Source organism: Papio anubis, chromosome 18 (genome assembly GCF_008728515.1).
Source record: "Papio anubis isolate 15944 chromosome 18, Panubis1.0, whole genome shotgun sequence".
Lineage (NCBI taxonomy): Eukaryota > Metazoa > Chordata > Mammalia > Primates > Cercopithecidae > Papio > Papio anubis.
The window spans coordinates 48,017,874-48,034,817 of NC_044993.1; the positions used below are offsets into that span (position 1 = coordinate 48,017,874).

Below are 16,944 nucleotides of genomic sequence, written 5' to 3' on the forward strand. Positions count from 1 at the left end.
GCCTTCCATAACATACTAACAAGTGTAGGCCTTATTTGACTGAGTCCTGGCTCTGGTACCTACTAGGTGTGTGGTATAAAACAGACACAATCAGAGTATCCCATTGAGCTGTCTCAGGAGTCAAATCAGATCCGCCATGGCAACAGTCAGCAAACGTTTCCTCTAAAGGGCCAGATAGTAAATATTTTTGACCTATGGGCCACACAGTCTCTTTCACAAATATTCAACTCTCAAGAAAAAGCAACGGACTGTATGTATGTGAAAGGGTATAGCTGCATTCCAATAAAACTTTATTTACAATAGCAGGCAGTGGGCCACACTGCTTTGGGAAAGGGGAAGACCTCTACAAATATTATCTTCTAAGGACTCCCATGTTGAAATGTAGTCATCTGTTTATGTCTGCTTTCTCACCATACTATGAAGTTTCTAAAGGCAGATAATATATTCATTTTTTCAGATTAAAACAAAAAGAAGCTGGGCATGGTGACTCATGCCTATAATCCCAGGACTTTGGGAAGCCAAGGTGGGCAGATCACTTGAGGTCAGGAGTTTGAAACCAGCCTGGCCAACATAGTGAAATTCCATCTCTACAAAAAATACAAAAATTAGCCAGGTGTGGTGGCAGACACCTGTAATCCCAGCTACTCGTGAGGCTGAGTCAGGAGAATCACTTGAACCCAGGAAGCAGAGGCTGCAGTGAGCTGAGATCGCACCACTGCACTCCAGCCTGGGTGAGAAAACATGACGCTATCTAAAAACAAAAAACAAACAAACAAAAAGAATAAGTATAGTCCAGTATGGCACACAAGGAAGTCCACAGGAGTTTTCAAAACCGTACAAGTTAATACGAAAGTAGAATTCTAAGTACAAATGCTGACAGACACAATGAGAGAAGCCAGTCATTAGACAGGCCACCTCTCTCCTAAGGGGGAAAGTCTCCACTTAACTCAGGTGGTGGGACAATTGTTGCCATGCAGAATTCTGATTTGGTGTAAACAGACTCTATTGATATTTTCAAGAAAACACCACAATCAGGTATTTATGAGAAATCTGCTCATTTTCCAAGGGTGACAACTAATTCAACAATTTAAAAAACAAAACATTATGAGCCAAATAAACACACATGTGGGCTGTTTCAGCCCAGAGGCTATTACTGTGCAAGCTCTGATATAAAGAATTCATTTCCAGCCAGGCACAGTGGCTCATGCCTGTAATCTTAGCAACTCGGGAGGCCAAACTGGGAGGACCACTTGAGCTCAGGAGATTGAGACCAGCCTGGACAACACAGCAAGACCCCCATCTCCACAAAAAATAAAAAATTAGCTGGGCATAGTAGCACACACCTATAGTCCCAGCTACTTGGACAGCTGACATAGGAAGATCGCTTGAGCCAAGAGATGGATGCATCAGTGAGTTATGATCTCACCAGTGCACTCCAGCCTGGGTAACAGAGCAAGACTCTGTCTCAAAAAAAAAAAAAAAAAAAAAAAATCCACACCTGTAATTGTAGCACTTTGGGAGGCCAAGGGGTGGGGTTGGATCACCTAAGGTCAGGAGTTCAAGACCAGCCTGGGCAACATGGTGAAACCCCATCTCTACTAAAAATACAAAAATCAGTTGGGCATGGTGGCACGTGCCTGTAATCCCAGCTACCTGGGAGGCTGAGGCAGAAGAATCGTTGGAACTCGGGAGGTGGAGGACACAGTGAGCCAAGATCCGCCACTGCACTTCAGCCTGGGCTATAGAGTGAGACTCCGTCTCCAAAAAAAAAAAAATCAACTTCACAGAAAAATGTCAAGAATAGTACAATGAATTCCCATATCCCCTTCACCTGGATTCAATCTTACCCATTTTGGTATCTCTGAATTCCAGTACACAGAAGGCACCGAAATGTTGAATCATGGAATGAATCTCATAAGGAAAAACAAGCAAAACATTATGTGCTGACTTCCTATAAGTTAAAGTGACAGGGAGGAATGAACTCGGAAAAAATCTGAGAGAAAAGAAATTAATTAGATAGAAGGATCGGAACAAGAAGAAAAGAAAACAGAACAGACACAAAGGCTATATGGGATGCACGTTTATTTCACCTGCTGAATGCTTGCTTTGTTTTATTGCATTTGATTGTCATTTTATTTATTTATTTATTTTTGCTGGGTTTAAGTAGTAAGAGAAACAGACAAATCACCAAGAAGCCAGGTAAATACCACACAAGGACAGGAGAGACCAGCTAAACCAATGGTGTACCCTCAGCAAAACCTTCCTAATTCAACCATCACCTGTTTGCAGTCTGGGATTATTTGGACAAGCGAGGCTAAATTTCATCTTGGCATTATTAATTATTTGAGAAAGTTTGCTAAGCAAATGAACAGTATAAACAGGGGAAATGTTGAATATTTGCTCTAGGGGAGCAGTGAAAAGCAAATGAACAGCTTCCAAATCCTTTCTAATTATATCGATGTGCAGAACTTTTGTCTAATTATTATGTTCCTTGAAAATGAAGTACAATCTTTTTTCCTAAACCATTTCATATGTTTAAAGCACCGGGGAATATTCAACTTTAACAGAAAGGCGAACATTTTCATAGGCAGAACACACACACTGCCAATGTACCTTCATGTAAATAAAAAATGTCAAACATTGGATTTTCTGTTAAGCAAAGAGTGTGCTAATTACAAAAGTTATCATTTGCTAGAAAGTTTCATCAGCACACTTCCCTCTTCTGTCAACGGTGTGGAAGAAGTCTTCCTGTTTGCAGATAATGATAGCATCAGCCACTATGTAGGAACTTTTTTTTTTTTTTTTTTTGAGACAGAGTCTCAGTGGCCCAGGCTGGAGTGCAGTGGTACAATCTCGGCTCACTGCAGCCTCTGCCTCCCAGGTTCAAGCAATTCTCTGCCTCAGTCTCCCGAGTAGCTGGGATTACAGGCACCCACCACCACGCCTGGCTAATTTTTGTATTTTCAGTAGAGACAGGATTTCAACATCTTGGCCAGGCTGGTCTTGAACTCCTGAGCTCGTGATCCACCCGTCTCAGCCTCCCAAAGTCAGGCCGGGTGTGAGCCACCACACCCGGCCGTAGGAACTTTTTTTTTTTTTTTTTTTGAGACAGAATTTTGCCCTTGCTGCCCAGGCTGGAGTGCAATGGCGCAATCTCAGCTCACTGCAACCTCTGCCTCCCGGGTTCAAGCGATTCTCCTGCCTCAGCCCCCCAAGTGGCTGGGATTACAGGCATGTGCCACCACACCCGGCTAATTCTGCATTTTTTTAGTAGAGATAGGGCTTCTCCATGTTGATCAAGCTGGTCTCGAACTTCTGACCTCAGATGATCCACCTGCCTTGGCCTTCCAAAGTGCTGGGATTACAGGTGTGAGCCACCGCCCCCGGCCAGGAACATTTTTTTATATGCCAGACTTGACACATTGTTTCACTGAAGCCACAAAACAAGGTAGGCTTCATTATCATGTCCATTTTACTGACGGGAAAACCAAGGCTCAGAGAGGTCCAAGTGTACAGCAGAGACTCAAACCCAGGGCTATCTGGCCCCCAAACCTGAGAACATCACGCTGCATCACAGAGACAGATAGGACCTGCCCAAAGTCAAAATCAAAAGGCCAGGGAAAGGGTTGTGAAAAGCTATGGTGATTAAGACACGCAGAATAAACTAAACCATAGTCCAGTTTGGAGGGCATCTGCTAGACACTGAAGCCTTTGTGGGTTTAGGAAGTAAACATCTTTCTAATAAGGCCAGGCTTGGCTTATCTAGTTGGTTAGAATCACAACAAGGTATGCTTCACTTTATCCAATAAATAGGTATGTGCCTATAAAATTATGTGTAAATCAGGGCCAGGTGCGGTGGCTCACCGCTATAATCCCAGCACTTTGGGAGACAGAGGCGGGTGGATCACCTGAGGTCAGGAGTTCGAGACCAGCCTGACCAACATGGTGAAACCCCCATCTCTACTCACAAAAGACAAAAAGTTAGCCGGCCGTGGTGGCGTGTGCCTGTAATCCCAGCTACTCAGAAGGCTGAGGCAAGAGAGTCGCTTGAACCTGGGAGGCAGAGGTTGCAGTGAACCAAGATCATGCCACTGCACTCCAGCTTGGGTGACAGAGCGAGACTTTGTCTCAAAAAAAAAAAAAAAAGTATAAATAAAGTTTTAAAAATTGGAACAGAAAATGGGATTCTTCGGAGGTCAAATATGACCCTAGGTAAATACTTCGGAGAATGAATTTTTCCTTTTGGGGACCAATTTGAAAATGAACATATTCCTCCACTGGGCTACAATAATGTCCTAAGATTGCAAGTGCAGAGATGCTCATTGGAAGGCACAAAGCAGCTTTCCTGAAAATGGTCTACAGCAATGTTTCTCAAAGTGTGTTCTGCAGATCCTGGGAGGAGGGGTCCACAAAGACAAAAGTATTTTAATCATAATTTGAAGGGTTTTTCACTGTGTTGATTTTTTTTTTTTTTTTTGAAACAGTCTCACTCTGTTGCCCAGGCTGCAATACAGTGGCATGATCTTGGCTCATTGCAACCTCCGCCTCCTGGGTTCAAGGGATTCTCTTGCCTCAGCCTCCTGAGTAGCTGGGACCACAGGTATGTGCCACCACACCCAGCTAATTTTTGTATTTTTAGTAGAGACAGGGTTTCACCATATTGGCCAGACTAGTCTCAGACTCCCAACCTCAGGTGATCCGCCCACCTTGGCCTCTCAAAATGCTGGGATTATAGGCATGAGCCACCCCGTCTGGCCCTGTGTTGACATTTGTACTTACGACACAAAGCAATGGTGGGTAAAACTGCTTGCAGCCTGAATCAAGGCAGTGTTACCACAATGTACTAGACATCTTCCCTCCTTCCTTCCTCCCTCCCTTCGTCCCTCCCTTCCTTCTTTCCTCCTTCCTTTCTCTCTCCTCTCTCCCCCCACCCCACCCCCTGCTCTCTCTCTCTCAACAAGGTCTTTTTGCCCAGGCTGGAGTGCAGTGGCACAATCATGGCTCACTGTAGCCTCAACCTCCTGGGCTCAAGTGATCCTGAGTGGCTGGGACTATAGGCACGAGCCACCACACCCCACTAATTTGTTACTTTTTGTAGAGATGGGGTCTCACTATGTTGTCCAGGCTGGTCTTGACCTCCAGGGTTCAAGTGATCCTCCCACCTCGGTCTCCTGAGTAGCTAGAACCACAGGTGCACGCTAGCATGACTAATTTTATTTTATTTATTTTTATGTATTTATGAATTTATTTATTTATTTTGTAGAGATGGAGTCTCACTATGTTGACGAAGCTGGTCTTGAACTTCTGGGCTGAAGAGATCCTCTTGCCTTGGCCTCCCAAAGTGTTGGGACTATAGGTGTGAGCCACTGAACCCAACCATCAGGACATTCTTTTTTTTTTTTTTTTTTTTTTTTTTTTGCAATTCTGTAAGGTTTATTGAATGGGTGGGTAAAAAGTGAACGACAGCTACAAATTCAAGAATAAAGTCATTCCAGGCATGGCCAGAGGGATGCAGGGCTGGCCTTCCCTGCAGGACATTCTTAAATAAAAACAATTGTTTGTTTGTTTTACTGTGAGTACATGGCAGTAAAGAATATAATAGACAAATTATGGTTATTCAGACTTTGGGATTTGGCAGAAATTTTCTCAAATATGAAATAAGTGAGTCTGTCACTTCAAGGAAACAGCTGACAATATTTGTTGCCAATGTTAAAATTCAAGCTGTCAAGTGAAAACAAGTTGAAAACTTGTTTCCATTACCTTGAGTTTGATAGTTTCCTAATTACTTAAACTCCTTTTTAGGTGGTGATATTAACAAATGTGATTTTTTAAAATACTGTATAATGGCACCTGAAAGGTCAACCTTTAGATTTGCATAACTCACTGAACCAACATTTTCTAAACAACAAATGGCTGATGTTATAAAACCATATATGGGTAAAACAGTCAATGAAAGGGCAAGATAGACCACTGGATTTTAATGTAACATAGTATAAAAGTTCACCTATAAGGCTTCAAATGACACACTGTGACTAACCTTTAAGAAACTGCCACTTGTGGCCTGGCACGATGGCTCATGCCTGTAATCCCAGCACTTTGGGAGGCCAAGGCAGGCAGATCACCCACCTTGGGAGTTCAAGACCAGTCTGACCAACACAGAGAAATCCCATCTCTACTAAAAGTACAAAATTAGCTGGGTGTGGAGGCACATGCCTGTAATCCCAGCTACTCGGGAGGCTGAGGCAGGAGAATCCCTTGAACCTGGAAGGTGGAGGTTGTGGTGAGCTGAGATCATGCCATTGCACTCCAGTCTGGGCAACAACAGCGAAACTCTGTCTCAGAAAAAAAAAAAAAAAAACTGCACCTTGTAGGCCGGGCATGGCGGCTCAGGTCTGTAATGCCAGCACCTTGGGAAGTGGAGGCAGGCTGATCACCTGAGGTCAGGAGTTTGAGACCAGCCTGGCCAACATGGGGAAACCCCATCTCTACTAAAAATAAAAAAAAGTAGCTGGGCGTGGTGGTTCATACCTGTAACCCTAGCTACTCAGGAGGCTGAGGCAGGAGAATCGCTTGAACCCAGCAGGCAGAGGTTGGTGGCAGTGAGCTGAGATCATGCTACTGCACTCCAGCCTGGACGACAGTGAGACTTTTTCTCAAAAAAAAAAAAAAAAAAAAAAAGAAAGAAAAAAGAAAACAAAAAAAAGAAACGAAACTGCCATTTGCTAACTTTTGTATAGTATCAAAGAAGAGTGTCTACAGTTATCTGAAAAGACAATTAAAACATTTCTCTATGTTCCAATTATATATTTGATAAGGCCAAATTTTCTTCATATACACCAGCCAAAACAGCGTAACAAAACATTTTGAATCCTGAAGCAGAAATGAGAGTACTTTTTTCTATTTCTATTGAATAAACTTGAGAAAATGTAAAATAATGCTACTCTTCCTATTAACTTTTTTGAGGCAAATGTAACTGTTTTCCATTAAAAATATTATTTATGTTCAGAAGTAACAGGTTTATTGTTGTTGGAGTTTTTTTGAGACAGGGTCTAGCCATATTGCCAGGCTGGTTTTGAACTTCTGAGCTCAAGCAAGCAATCCGCCCACCTCAGCCTCCCAAAGTGCTGGGATCACAGGTGTGAGGCACTGCAAGGGGCCAATTAGAGACAGGGTCTAGCTATTTTGCTCAGGCTGGTCTTGAACTCCTGAGCTCAAGCAATCCATCCTCCTCAGCCTCCCAAAGTGCTGGGATCACAGGTGTGAGGCACTGCACGTAGCCAATTATTATTATGAGCCACTGCACCTGGCCAATTATTATTATTGCTATTATTATTGGGGTTTTTTTGAGACAGATTGCTCTGTTGCCCAGGCTGGAGTGCAGTGGTGCGATCTCGGCTTCAAACGATTCTCCTGCCTCAGCCTTCCAACTAGCTGGGATTATAGACACACATCACCACGACAGCTAATTTTTAGCAGAGACATGGTTTCACCATGTTGGCCAGGCTGGTCTCAAACTCCTGACCTCAAGTGATCCACCCGCCTCGGCCTCCCAGAGTGCTAGAATTACAGGCATGAGTCCGTGCCTGGACCAATTTTTATTATTTTAAAAGGAACTAATTAATGGACATTTTCTCAGTTTAAATCTCTGATATCATAAATATACATAAATATCATAAATATATACAAACAAAGCTCTTTGAGGTAAGAGTATACAGGGGTCCCAAGGCTTAAAAGGTTTGAGAACTGACGTCCTATAGCAACATTACATTGACCTTTCCAGAGGGCAAAATGGTAATGCACAGTACAAAGGGCAAAGATGTATTTTAAGCATATGCCAGAATGTTCAATTGAAAACATTTTTTCCACACTACATTCAGTGAATATAAAAAGAAGGTAGATTCCCCAGGAACAAATTCCCGAGAAGTGAGGGACAGTACTGTAATTAGAGAAATGATCTGGATTCTAGCCCAGACCCTACCAGTCTCTCCAGACTTTGGTCTTCCCATCTGCAAAGTGAGATATCAGAATAGCCTATTTTCCATTTGCTTTCAATTATCAATACCATGACTCTAACCAGGGATCCCTAAGTAGGGACCCATAAGCTGTCTCTGGCCTTCAGACTGATTGGCCATCCCTGTTTCTGAGAAGTACCCCATGAGGACAATCAGCTGGTGCTTGGTGAGCAGCTTTCCTTTCAGGTGAGAAATTGATTTTCAGTTACGGTCTCAGTCCAGCTCGCTAGACTCTCCTCTGCAGACACCTGCATTTACAACCTCTGGAATAAGAGGCCCCTCAAAACCGGTCCAAATCTCAAACTCTATAATTCAGCTCCAGAGACAGAGTGTCTGGGTTTCTCACCCACTCTGCTACATGCTGGCTGTTTGACTTTGGGCAAGTTCCTTAACACCTCTGAGCCTCAGTTTCATCATTTGTAAAATGGAACAATGCTGACCTCAAAAGGCTGGTATGAAGCTTAGCGAGGTGTTGCCCAAGAGTACTTACAGAGTTCTTGGTACTGGACAGCACTTTGTTAAAGGGGGCTATTATTATTAACGCCAAGGCACAGAAAGGGATTTTTCCTAAACGCCCTTCACACCCCATACCAATTCCCTTTCCCAGCACCTGACGATTGCACTCCCACAATCAAGCTTACCTTCATATCAACTCCCAAATCCCACAGCCACATCCCAACATTCACAAGACCCTCCTCAGACCTCTACTTCTCCTTCCCCACCCTACATCTCTTCACTGAGCTTCTGGCCAGTACCGGTTTCCTTCACGACCACAGCCGGGCAGAATGGTCACAGCACTGACCACTCCCCCAGCCTCTCCTCCGCGCTCCGGACCACTAAGCCTCCCTATCCCTCATTTCGGAGACCCCCTTGGGTCAGGAAGTGGTGGTCCAGGGGTTTATAGCCTAGGATTCTGCCCAAGGCGCGCTCGGGAGGGATGGGAGAATAACAGCCCGACCTCCCGGAGGGGCCCGCGGACACTCACCGTCCATCCCCAGAGGCGGCGGTTCCGGGTGCTCGAACCGGAAGCGGCCTCTACACTGTTTGCAGTTCCCCTGGTTACTGCAGGGCCCCGGACCAATGACGGTAGAGCTCCAATTACTGAGCCCGCCCCCGGGGAGTGACGTCATGCCGGCGCACTGGAACTCCTCCTCCGAACCCCCGTCTGACCCACCCCGGGCCCCCTGGATCGTTGTGCGCAGGCGCGCTGGACCAAGGGCCTTGGAGGTGCGTTGCGCATGCGCCCCGGGCGCCGCCGACTGAAGTAGCAATGGACGCGTTGGAGTCGTTGTTGGACGAAGTGGCTCTGGAGGGGCTCGATGGCCTGTGTCTGCCAGCGCTATGGAGCCGTCTGGAGACGCGAGTGCCGCCCTTCCCGCTGCCTCTGGAGCCCTGCACGCAGGAGTTTCTCTGGCGCGCCCTCGCCACGCACCCGGGCATCAGCTTTTATGAGGAGCCTCGGGAGCGACCCGACCTACAGCTCCAGGACCGGTCAGCGGGCGGCCTGGCCTGGCGGGCGGGCGGGCGGGCGTAGGGCCCGGGGGCTGATGGAGCTGGGGGCTGGGCGGGAGAATGGAGTGGGGCCGTGTAAGTACCGTAGGCCTGATGATTGAGTTGGGGCGCGGCGGTTAGGCTAATTTGGGGTCCCTCAGGCCTGGCAGGGCCCTGGAGTCTGATGGAGTTGGCGCGGGGAGGGGGAGAATCTAGTGATGTACCGTTTTGTCCCTGTGTGTGTTTTGGTGTAATGGCGAACAGGATTGGGGATATTCTTCAGGCTTAAAAGAATGCTTCCTTGATATTGGAGGGTAGGATTAGAGTAGGAAGACACTTTAGAGCCAGACTGGAGACTCTGGAGATCAACGGACGCTCATGGAGTATTCATTAAGTGCAGATAGAGAGCCTGGGGCAACTCGAGATCTGCATATCAGCACAATTAGCGATAATGCTAAAAGCTGACATTTATCAGGGACTTTATGGGTGAGGTGCTGTTCTTTTTTTTTTTTTTTTTTTTCTTATTTGAGATAGAGTCTCATTCTGTGGCCCGGGCTGGAGTGCAGTGGCGCGATCTCGGCTCACTGCAACCTCCCTCCGCCTCCCAGGTTCAAGCGATTCTTGTGCCTCAGCCTCCTAACTGGGATTACAGCGTGTTCCACCACGCCCGGCTAATTTTTGCATTTTTAGTAGAGATGGAGTTTCACCATGTTGGCCAGGCTGGTCGCGAACTCCTGATCTCAGACTAGCCGCCCGCCTTGGCCACCCAAAGTGCTGTGATTACAGGCCTGAGCCACCGCGCCCGGCCACAGTGCTGTTCTAAGAACCTGTTCTAGAAGCTTAGGAGCTTAAACTCACTTGATCCTCACTTGATTAAACTCCTTTAAACAGGAGATTAAATCCACTTGATAGTCACCTATGAGGTGAGTGCTGTTATCTTCCTCATTTTACAGAGGAAGAAACTGAGTCACAGAGAGGGGTTACATAATCTGTCAAAGGTTCTGGGGGCAATAAGTGACTAAGAATTGATTTGAACCCAGGCTGTTTCCAGCGGCTGTACTCTTAAGCCATATTGTGAGGGTCAGGGGAGGTTCCAAGAGGTAATAATGTCCAAGATGGGCGGGGCTCATGCCTGTAATCCCAGTACTTTGGGAGGCTGAGGTGGGCGGATCACAAGGTCAGGAGTTCAAGACCCGCCTGACCAACATGGTGAAACCCCATCTCTACTAAAAATACAAAAATTAGCCTGGCATGGTGGCGCATGGCTGTAATCCTGGCTACTCAGGAGGCTGGGGCAGAAGAATCACTTGGACCTGGGAGGCAGAGGTTGCAGTGAGCTGAGATTGCGCCATTGTACTCCAGCCTGGGTGACAGAGTGAGACTCTGTCTCCAAAATAAAATAAAATAATGTCCAAGACAAAACAGCCAGTTGGCAAAGAGGACTGTTGGACAGAGAACAACAAATGTGAAGTAAGTGGCTGCAGTGTGGAATTGGAGGTAGGGAATGAGGAATAGCTAGGACTGTGCTAAGATCCTTAACACAACATGTTATGTAATGTTTACAGCAACCTTAGGAGATGGGTAATATTCTCCCCATTTTCCTGAAGAGAAAATCGAGGCCCTGAGGGGTCAAATGGCATGCTAAAGGTCAACTAGCAAGGGAAGAACCCAGACTTTGAGGAAGGTCTGAGTTCAGAATGTACTCTGCCCTTAGCCAAATTGGACTGGAATCAAGTCTTTTAACCTACTTAAAGAGTTTATCAGCTTGTAATCCCAGCACTTTGAGAGACAGAGGTGGGCGGATCACTTGAGGTCAGGAGTTCAAGACCAGTCCGACTAACATGGTGAAACCCTGTGTCTACTAAAAATACAAAAAATTAGCCGGGCGTGGTGGTGGGCGCCTGTAATCCCAGCTAGGCTGAGGCTGCAGTGAGCCAAGATTGTGCCACCGCACTCCAGTCTGGGTGACAGAGGGAGAATCCATCTCAAAAAAAAAAAAAGTTTATCCTTTATCAAAAGGATAGTGAGAAGTCACTGAAGAGGGGGTCAGACTAGGACCAAAGAGTGAAGTTGAGAGATTTTTAGTTATCTAGTCATGGTCTGGCTTACCATGGTGGGTGTGGGGATGAAGAGCACAGGCAGTCAAGACATAGCAGGCCAGAGAATCAAGAGGCTTTGGAGACTGATTGGATGTGAAGTGTAAGGAAGGTAGGAATCAAGGGTGATGCCCTCTGGTGGCTGCTGTTTGGGCAACTGAGCAAACCCTGATTCTCATTTCTGAGGCTGGGAACATGAAAGAACAGTGTGGGGGTTGAGTCTGGGGGAGGTGGGGACTTTGCTGAAGGGACATGTGACACATTGAGCTTTAGGTTCTTTTGAGTTGTCCAAGTGAAGAGTCTTAATTAGTAAACATCTGGCTTCGTGGGAGTGAAAGCAGGCCAGAGGGAGGGACTGAGGTAGGCATCTGTGAGTCATTCTGTGCAGCTGGTAATTAAAGTGGCTGGCCAAGATCAGCCCTAAGAGAGAGTGTCGTGTGGTTGGAGGTCTTGAGACATAGCCCTGCAGTGCACCTACATTTCAAGGCTGGATGGAGGGTGAGGGACTTTCAAAAGAAGATTGAGGCGGTGTGGCTGGAGAGGCAGAGGTCAGGTCAGAGTGTTGTTCTGGAAGTTTGGGAGAAGACAGGATAATTTAAGAACGAGGGTTGGGCTGGGTGTGGTGCCTCTCTACTAAAAATACAAAAATACAAAAATTAGCTGGGCGTGGTGGCAGGCGCCTGTAATCCCAGCTACTAGGGAGGCTGAGGCAGAAGAATCGCTTAAACCCAGGAGGCGGAGGTTGCAGTGAGCCGAGATTGTGCCACTGCACTCCAGCCTGGGCGACGAGATCAAAACTCAGTCTCTAAAAAAAGAGAATAGAGGGTTAAATAGTACAGAGAACACGGAGGGGACAAGGAAGGAAAGGGCTGAAACATGTACATGGGATTTAGCTGCAATTAGACTAATATAGGATGTGAGTGAGATTTCAAAAGAAAAAACTTGACAAGCAGCCAGGCAAGGTGGCTCACACCTGGAATCCCAGCACTTTGTGAGGCTGAGGTGGGCAGATTACTTGAGCCCGGTAGTTGAAGACCAATCTGGGCAACATAGTGAGGACAAAAAAATTATATATATATGTATGTATGTATTTTTTTTTTTTTTTTTAAAGAAAACTTGACAAGCTTAGCTAACTGCATGAAAGAAGCACAAATGAAAAACGGCCCCATGGTGTTGTAAGAGGCACCTAGGAGAAAGCGGTGGCAAGAGGGGAAAGAAGGGACTTAATTGGAGCTGGAGAGAGGCAATCATATTTGGAATAGGAGGTGTTTAATAGACAATCGAAGACATTGGATCTGTATTTGGAGAAAAAGGACTGAGGATTCAAAAGTGAGACTTGTTGACATGCAGACAGTAATACAAACCATGAAAATGGATTAGGATATTAGAGAGATAACTAAAGAGAGATGGAAAGATGAGATCTTAAAGGGAGGAAAGCTTTGGCCGCTTGTGGTGGCTCCCACCTGTAATCCCAGCACTTTGGGAAGCTAAGGCGGGCAGATCACCTGAAGTCAGGAGCTCGAGACCAGCCTGACCAACGTGGTGAAACCTCATCTCTACCAAAAATACAGAATTAGCCGGGCATGGTGGCGTACTACTGTAATCCCAGCTTCTTGGGAGGCTGAGACCGGAGAATCACTTGAACCCGGGAGGTGGAGGTTGCAGTGCGCTGAGATCACGCCATTGGACTCTAGCCTGGGCAACAGGAACAAAGCTCCATCTCAAAAAAGAGGAGGAAAGCCTTAAATAATTTCATCCAATTTGGTGGTTTGGAGACTGAGCACTAGATTTGGAAGGAAACAAAAGCCCATAACTTGGCCAGTAAGGAGGTTTAGGTCCCAGCACCCAGCTTCTGGAATAGTCTGGGGAGTCCTGGAAAGGTCTGCGTTCTGTGGGATAGAAAGGCAGGAACCTGCTTGTCAAGATTATCTGCATTTATAAGGCAGGAAAACTGAGTGATCTCACTTCTCTCTGATCTCTGCTGGAGGTTGTCAAAAGAACACAGCCAAGCACGTATTATTTCTGAAGCTGAATTGTGCTTTGATATTTGTGCTTTTCTCCTTAGGTATGAAGAAATTGATTTGGAAACTGGAATTTTGGAGTCTAGGAGGGACCCGGTGGCCTTGGAGGACGTCTACCCCATTCATATGATCTTAGAGAATAAGGATGGCATCCAGGGCTCATGCCGCTACTTTAAGGAGAGGAAAAACATTACCAATGACATCAGAACCAAGTCCTTGCAGCCTCGCTGTACGATGGTAGAAGCCTTTGACAGGTAACTATTTTGCACCATCAGAAATTCCTGGGAATCTGGCTGGGGTGCCATGGCTCACGCCTGTAATTCCAGCACTTTAAGAGGCCGAGGCAGGTGGATCACTTGAGGCTAAGAGTTCAAGAGCAGCCTGGCCAACATGGCAAAACGCTGTTTCTATTAAAAATACAAAAATTAGCTGGGTGTGGTAGCACATGCCTATAATCCCAACTACTGTAGTGGCTGAGGCATGAGAATCGCTTGAACCCAGGAGGCGGAGGCAGGCTGCAGTGAGCCGAGGTCATGCCACTGCACTTCAGCCTAGGCAACAGAGTCAGACCCTGTCTACAAAAAAAAAAAAAAAAAGGAAAAAAAGAAATTTCTAGTAATCTGAGTGCTTTGAATGTGTAGTCAGAGCACTTGGATCTGGCCTACAACCTTGGAGTCTGTCAGAGTTCACTAGCCCTGCCCTAAGCCAGTTCTTGGCCTTCACTTGCCTTCTTCACTGGGGTCAGGGGTCCTGCCTTTCTCTTTCCTTTGTGCTCACAGTCCTCGAACACTTGAATGGTGCCCTTTCTCTCTTCCTAGCTGGGCCCTGTGCCGCCCAGCCGTTCTCTTGTGCATCCTCAGTCAGTATCCCAATTCCCCAGAGTGTCTAATCCAGATGATCATTTTTCAAGCACCTAACCCCATTGCTGCCTTCCTTCTTACTTCACAAGGCAATGTGAACTCTGCTAACTTCCAAGTTCTTCCTTGACTTGCAGACTTTTCCACATTTCTTCCCTGTCTACTCTCATCTTGGAGGAGGTGAGAAATGGTGGCCCTGTCTAAGGCTGTGATCTGGATGCTTCCCTTCCTCCTTCTCTCCCTAGCCCAGCTCCCTTTACCCCTCTCTTTCCCACCTCTCAGTTAGCTCATCTTTCTCCTTGATTTTCTTTTTTCTATTTCTTTTCTTTTTTTTTTTTTTTTTTTTGAGACAGAATCTCACTCTGTTGCCCAGGCTGGAGTGCAGTGATGTGATCACAGCTTATTGCAGCGTTGCCCTCCTGGGATCAGGTGATCTTCCCACCTCCCCACTGAGTAGTTAGGACCACAGGCGCATACCACCACAACCAGCTAAGTTTTATTTTTTGTAGAGATGGGGTCTTGCCGTGTTGCTCAGGCTGATCTCAAACTTCGGGGCTCAAGCAATCCTCCCACCCCAGCCTCCTAAATTGCTGGGATTACAAGTGTGAGCCACTGCCCCGTCTGTCCTTGATTTCTACTGAAATTTTCCCTTCAGCACATGAACAGTTTACCCATCTCACAGAATAACCTTCTCTTGACCTCAACGCCCTTGTAACTGGTTGTCTCTTTGACTCTGCAGCCATGCTTCTTTGATGAATCAGCCCCATTCACTGTTTCTCCCTCTTCACCTCCCCTTCACTCCTTTGCCCACTGCAGTCCTGATTCCTGACTATCACTTCACGATTTTATCCTCTAAGATCCCAGTTAATAAGCCATGAACACTGTTAGGCCCCTAATGTCCTTGACCCTGCTACACTATTAAGGACTCAAAGCTTTTGTGCCAGTGTCTTCCTGCCTTAATTTGTTTTTCTACTTTCCTTGCCATTCCTCACCAGCTTATTTGTGGATTCACCTACTTCCACCACTTAACTGTTGGCTGGTGGGCTGAGCAGTAATACAAGCACTTTGGGAGGCCAAGGCAGGAGAATTTTTTGAGGCTAGGAGTTAAAGACTAGCCTGGGCAATATAGCAAGACCCCATTGCTACAAAAAATTAAAAAACAAAAAACTAGCTGGGCATGGTGGCACACTCTGTAGTCCCAGCTACTTGGGAGACTGAGATGGGGGGATTGCTTGAGCCCAGGAGTTTGAGGCTTCAGTGAGTTATGATTGCACTACCACACTCCAGCCTGGACAATGGAGCGTGACCCTATCTTTATTTCTTTCTTTCTTTTTGAGACAGAGTCTTACTCTGTCACCTAGGCTAGAGTGCAATGGCACGATCTCGGCTTACTGCAACCTCCACCTCTCAGGTTCAAGTGATTCTCCTGCCTCAGTCTCTCGAGTAGCTGGGATTACAGGTGCATGCTACCACGCCCGGCTTATTTTTGTGTATTTAGTGGAGACATGGTTTCACCATCTTGGCTAGGCTGGTCTCGAACACCTGACCTCAGGTGATCTACCCGCCTTGGCCTCCCAAAGTGCTGGGATTACAGGCGTGAGCCACCACGCCTGGCTGACCCTATCTCTTTAAAAACAACAACAACAACAAAAAACCACATTGACTGCTTCTAAAGGTTCTCTGTCTAGTCCCAGACCTCTCCCAAGCAGCATATGTGTTATTCCAATAACCTGCTGTGCATACTCAGTGTGATCATCACTCTCCTTCACCCCAAACCTGCCTTATCTTCCCGTCTTAGTGTGTTGTGTGTTGCTAGAAGATGAGGCTGGATAATTTACAAAGAAAAGAGGCTTGTTTAGCTCACAATGCTGCAGGCTGGGATGCTCAAGGGCATGGCACTGGCTTCTGGCAAGACTTTCGTGCTGCCTCATAACATGGTGGAAGGTCCAAGGGACAGTGAACATGTGCAGAGGGGCAAAACCCAGAGGGCATCCTTGCTTTACATCAACCCACTCTCACTGGAGCTAATCCATTCCCAAGAGAAGAACTCATTCTCTTCTCCAGGTGGCATTAATCTGTTTATGAGTGATCCACCCCAATGATCCAAACACCTTCTACTAGGCCTCACCTCCCAGTGCTGCTGTGCTGGTGATTAAACTTTTTTTTTTCCCTTCTTGAGATGGAGTTTTGCTCTTGTCGCCCAGGCTGGAGTCCAATGGCGTGATCTCGGCTCACTGCAACTTCCGCCTCCCAGGTTAAAGCGATTCTCCTGCCTCAGCCTCCTAAGTAGCTGGGTTTATAGGCACCTGCCACCATGCCCAGCTAATTTTTGTATTTTTAGTAGAGACGGGGTTTCACCGTGTTGGCCAGACTGGTCTTGAACTCCTGGCCTCAGGTGATCCGCCCACCTTGGCCTCCCGAAGTGCTGGGATTACAGGTGTGAGCCACAGCGCCCGACTTCTTGGTA

At 46.5% G+C, this 16,944-nt stretch overlaps 2 protein-coding genes across 10 annotated transcripts in view; one reads left to right on the forward strand and one right to left on the reverse strand.

Annotated features, from left to right (window-relative positions):
• KIAA0556 (KIAA0556 ortholog) overlaps positions 1 to 9,133 on the reverse strand; it is a 234,488-nt gene extending 225,355 nt beyond the window's left edge. For 5 of the 7 annotated variants that reach the window (XM_009196203.4, XM_009196202.4, XM_003916709.5 and 2 more), the window contains exon 1: positions 8,998 to 9,055. In XM_009196203.4, the coding sequence (XP_009194467.2) occupies positions 8,998 to 9,004 (7 nt within the window). In that variant the 5' untranslated portion in view covers positions 9,005 to 9,055. Of the gene's footprint in view, positions 1 to 8,997 lie in introns of all 7 variants that reach the window. The other 2 variants (XM_009196201.4, XM_017953265.3) reach the window with 2 other exon arrangements.
• Positions 9,134 to 9,244: 111 nt separating this feature from the next.
• Positions 9,245 to 16,944, forward strand: part of GTF3C1 (general transcription factor IIIC subunit 1) — an 86,940-nt gene continuing 79,240 nt past the window's right edge. For all 3 annotated transcript variants that reach the window (XR_002519192.2, XM_009196199.4, XM_003916708.5), the window contains exons 1-2: positions 9,245 to 9,503; positions 13,665 to 13,874. Coding sequence is in view for 2 of the 3 variants with exons in the window: in XM_009196199.4 (XP_009194463.1) it covers positions 9,283 to 9,503; positions 13,665 to 13,874 (431 nt within the window). In the remaining variant the exon portion in view is untranslated. The remainder of the gene's footprint in view (positions 9,504 to 13,664; positions 13,875 to 16,944) is intronic.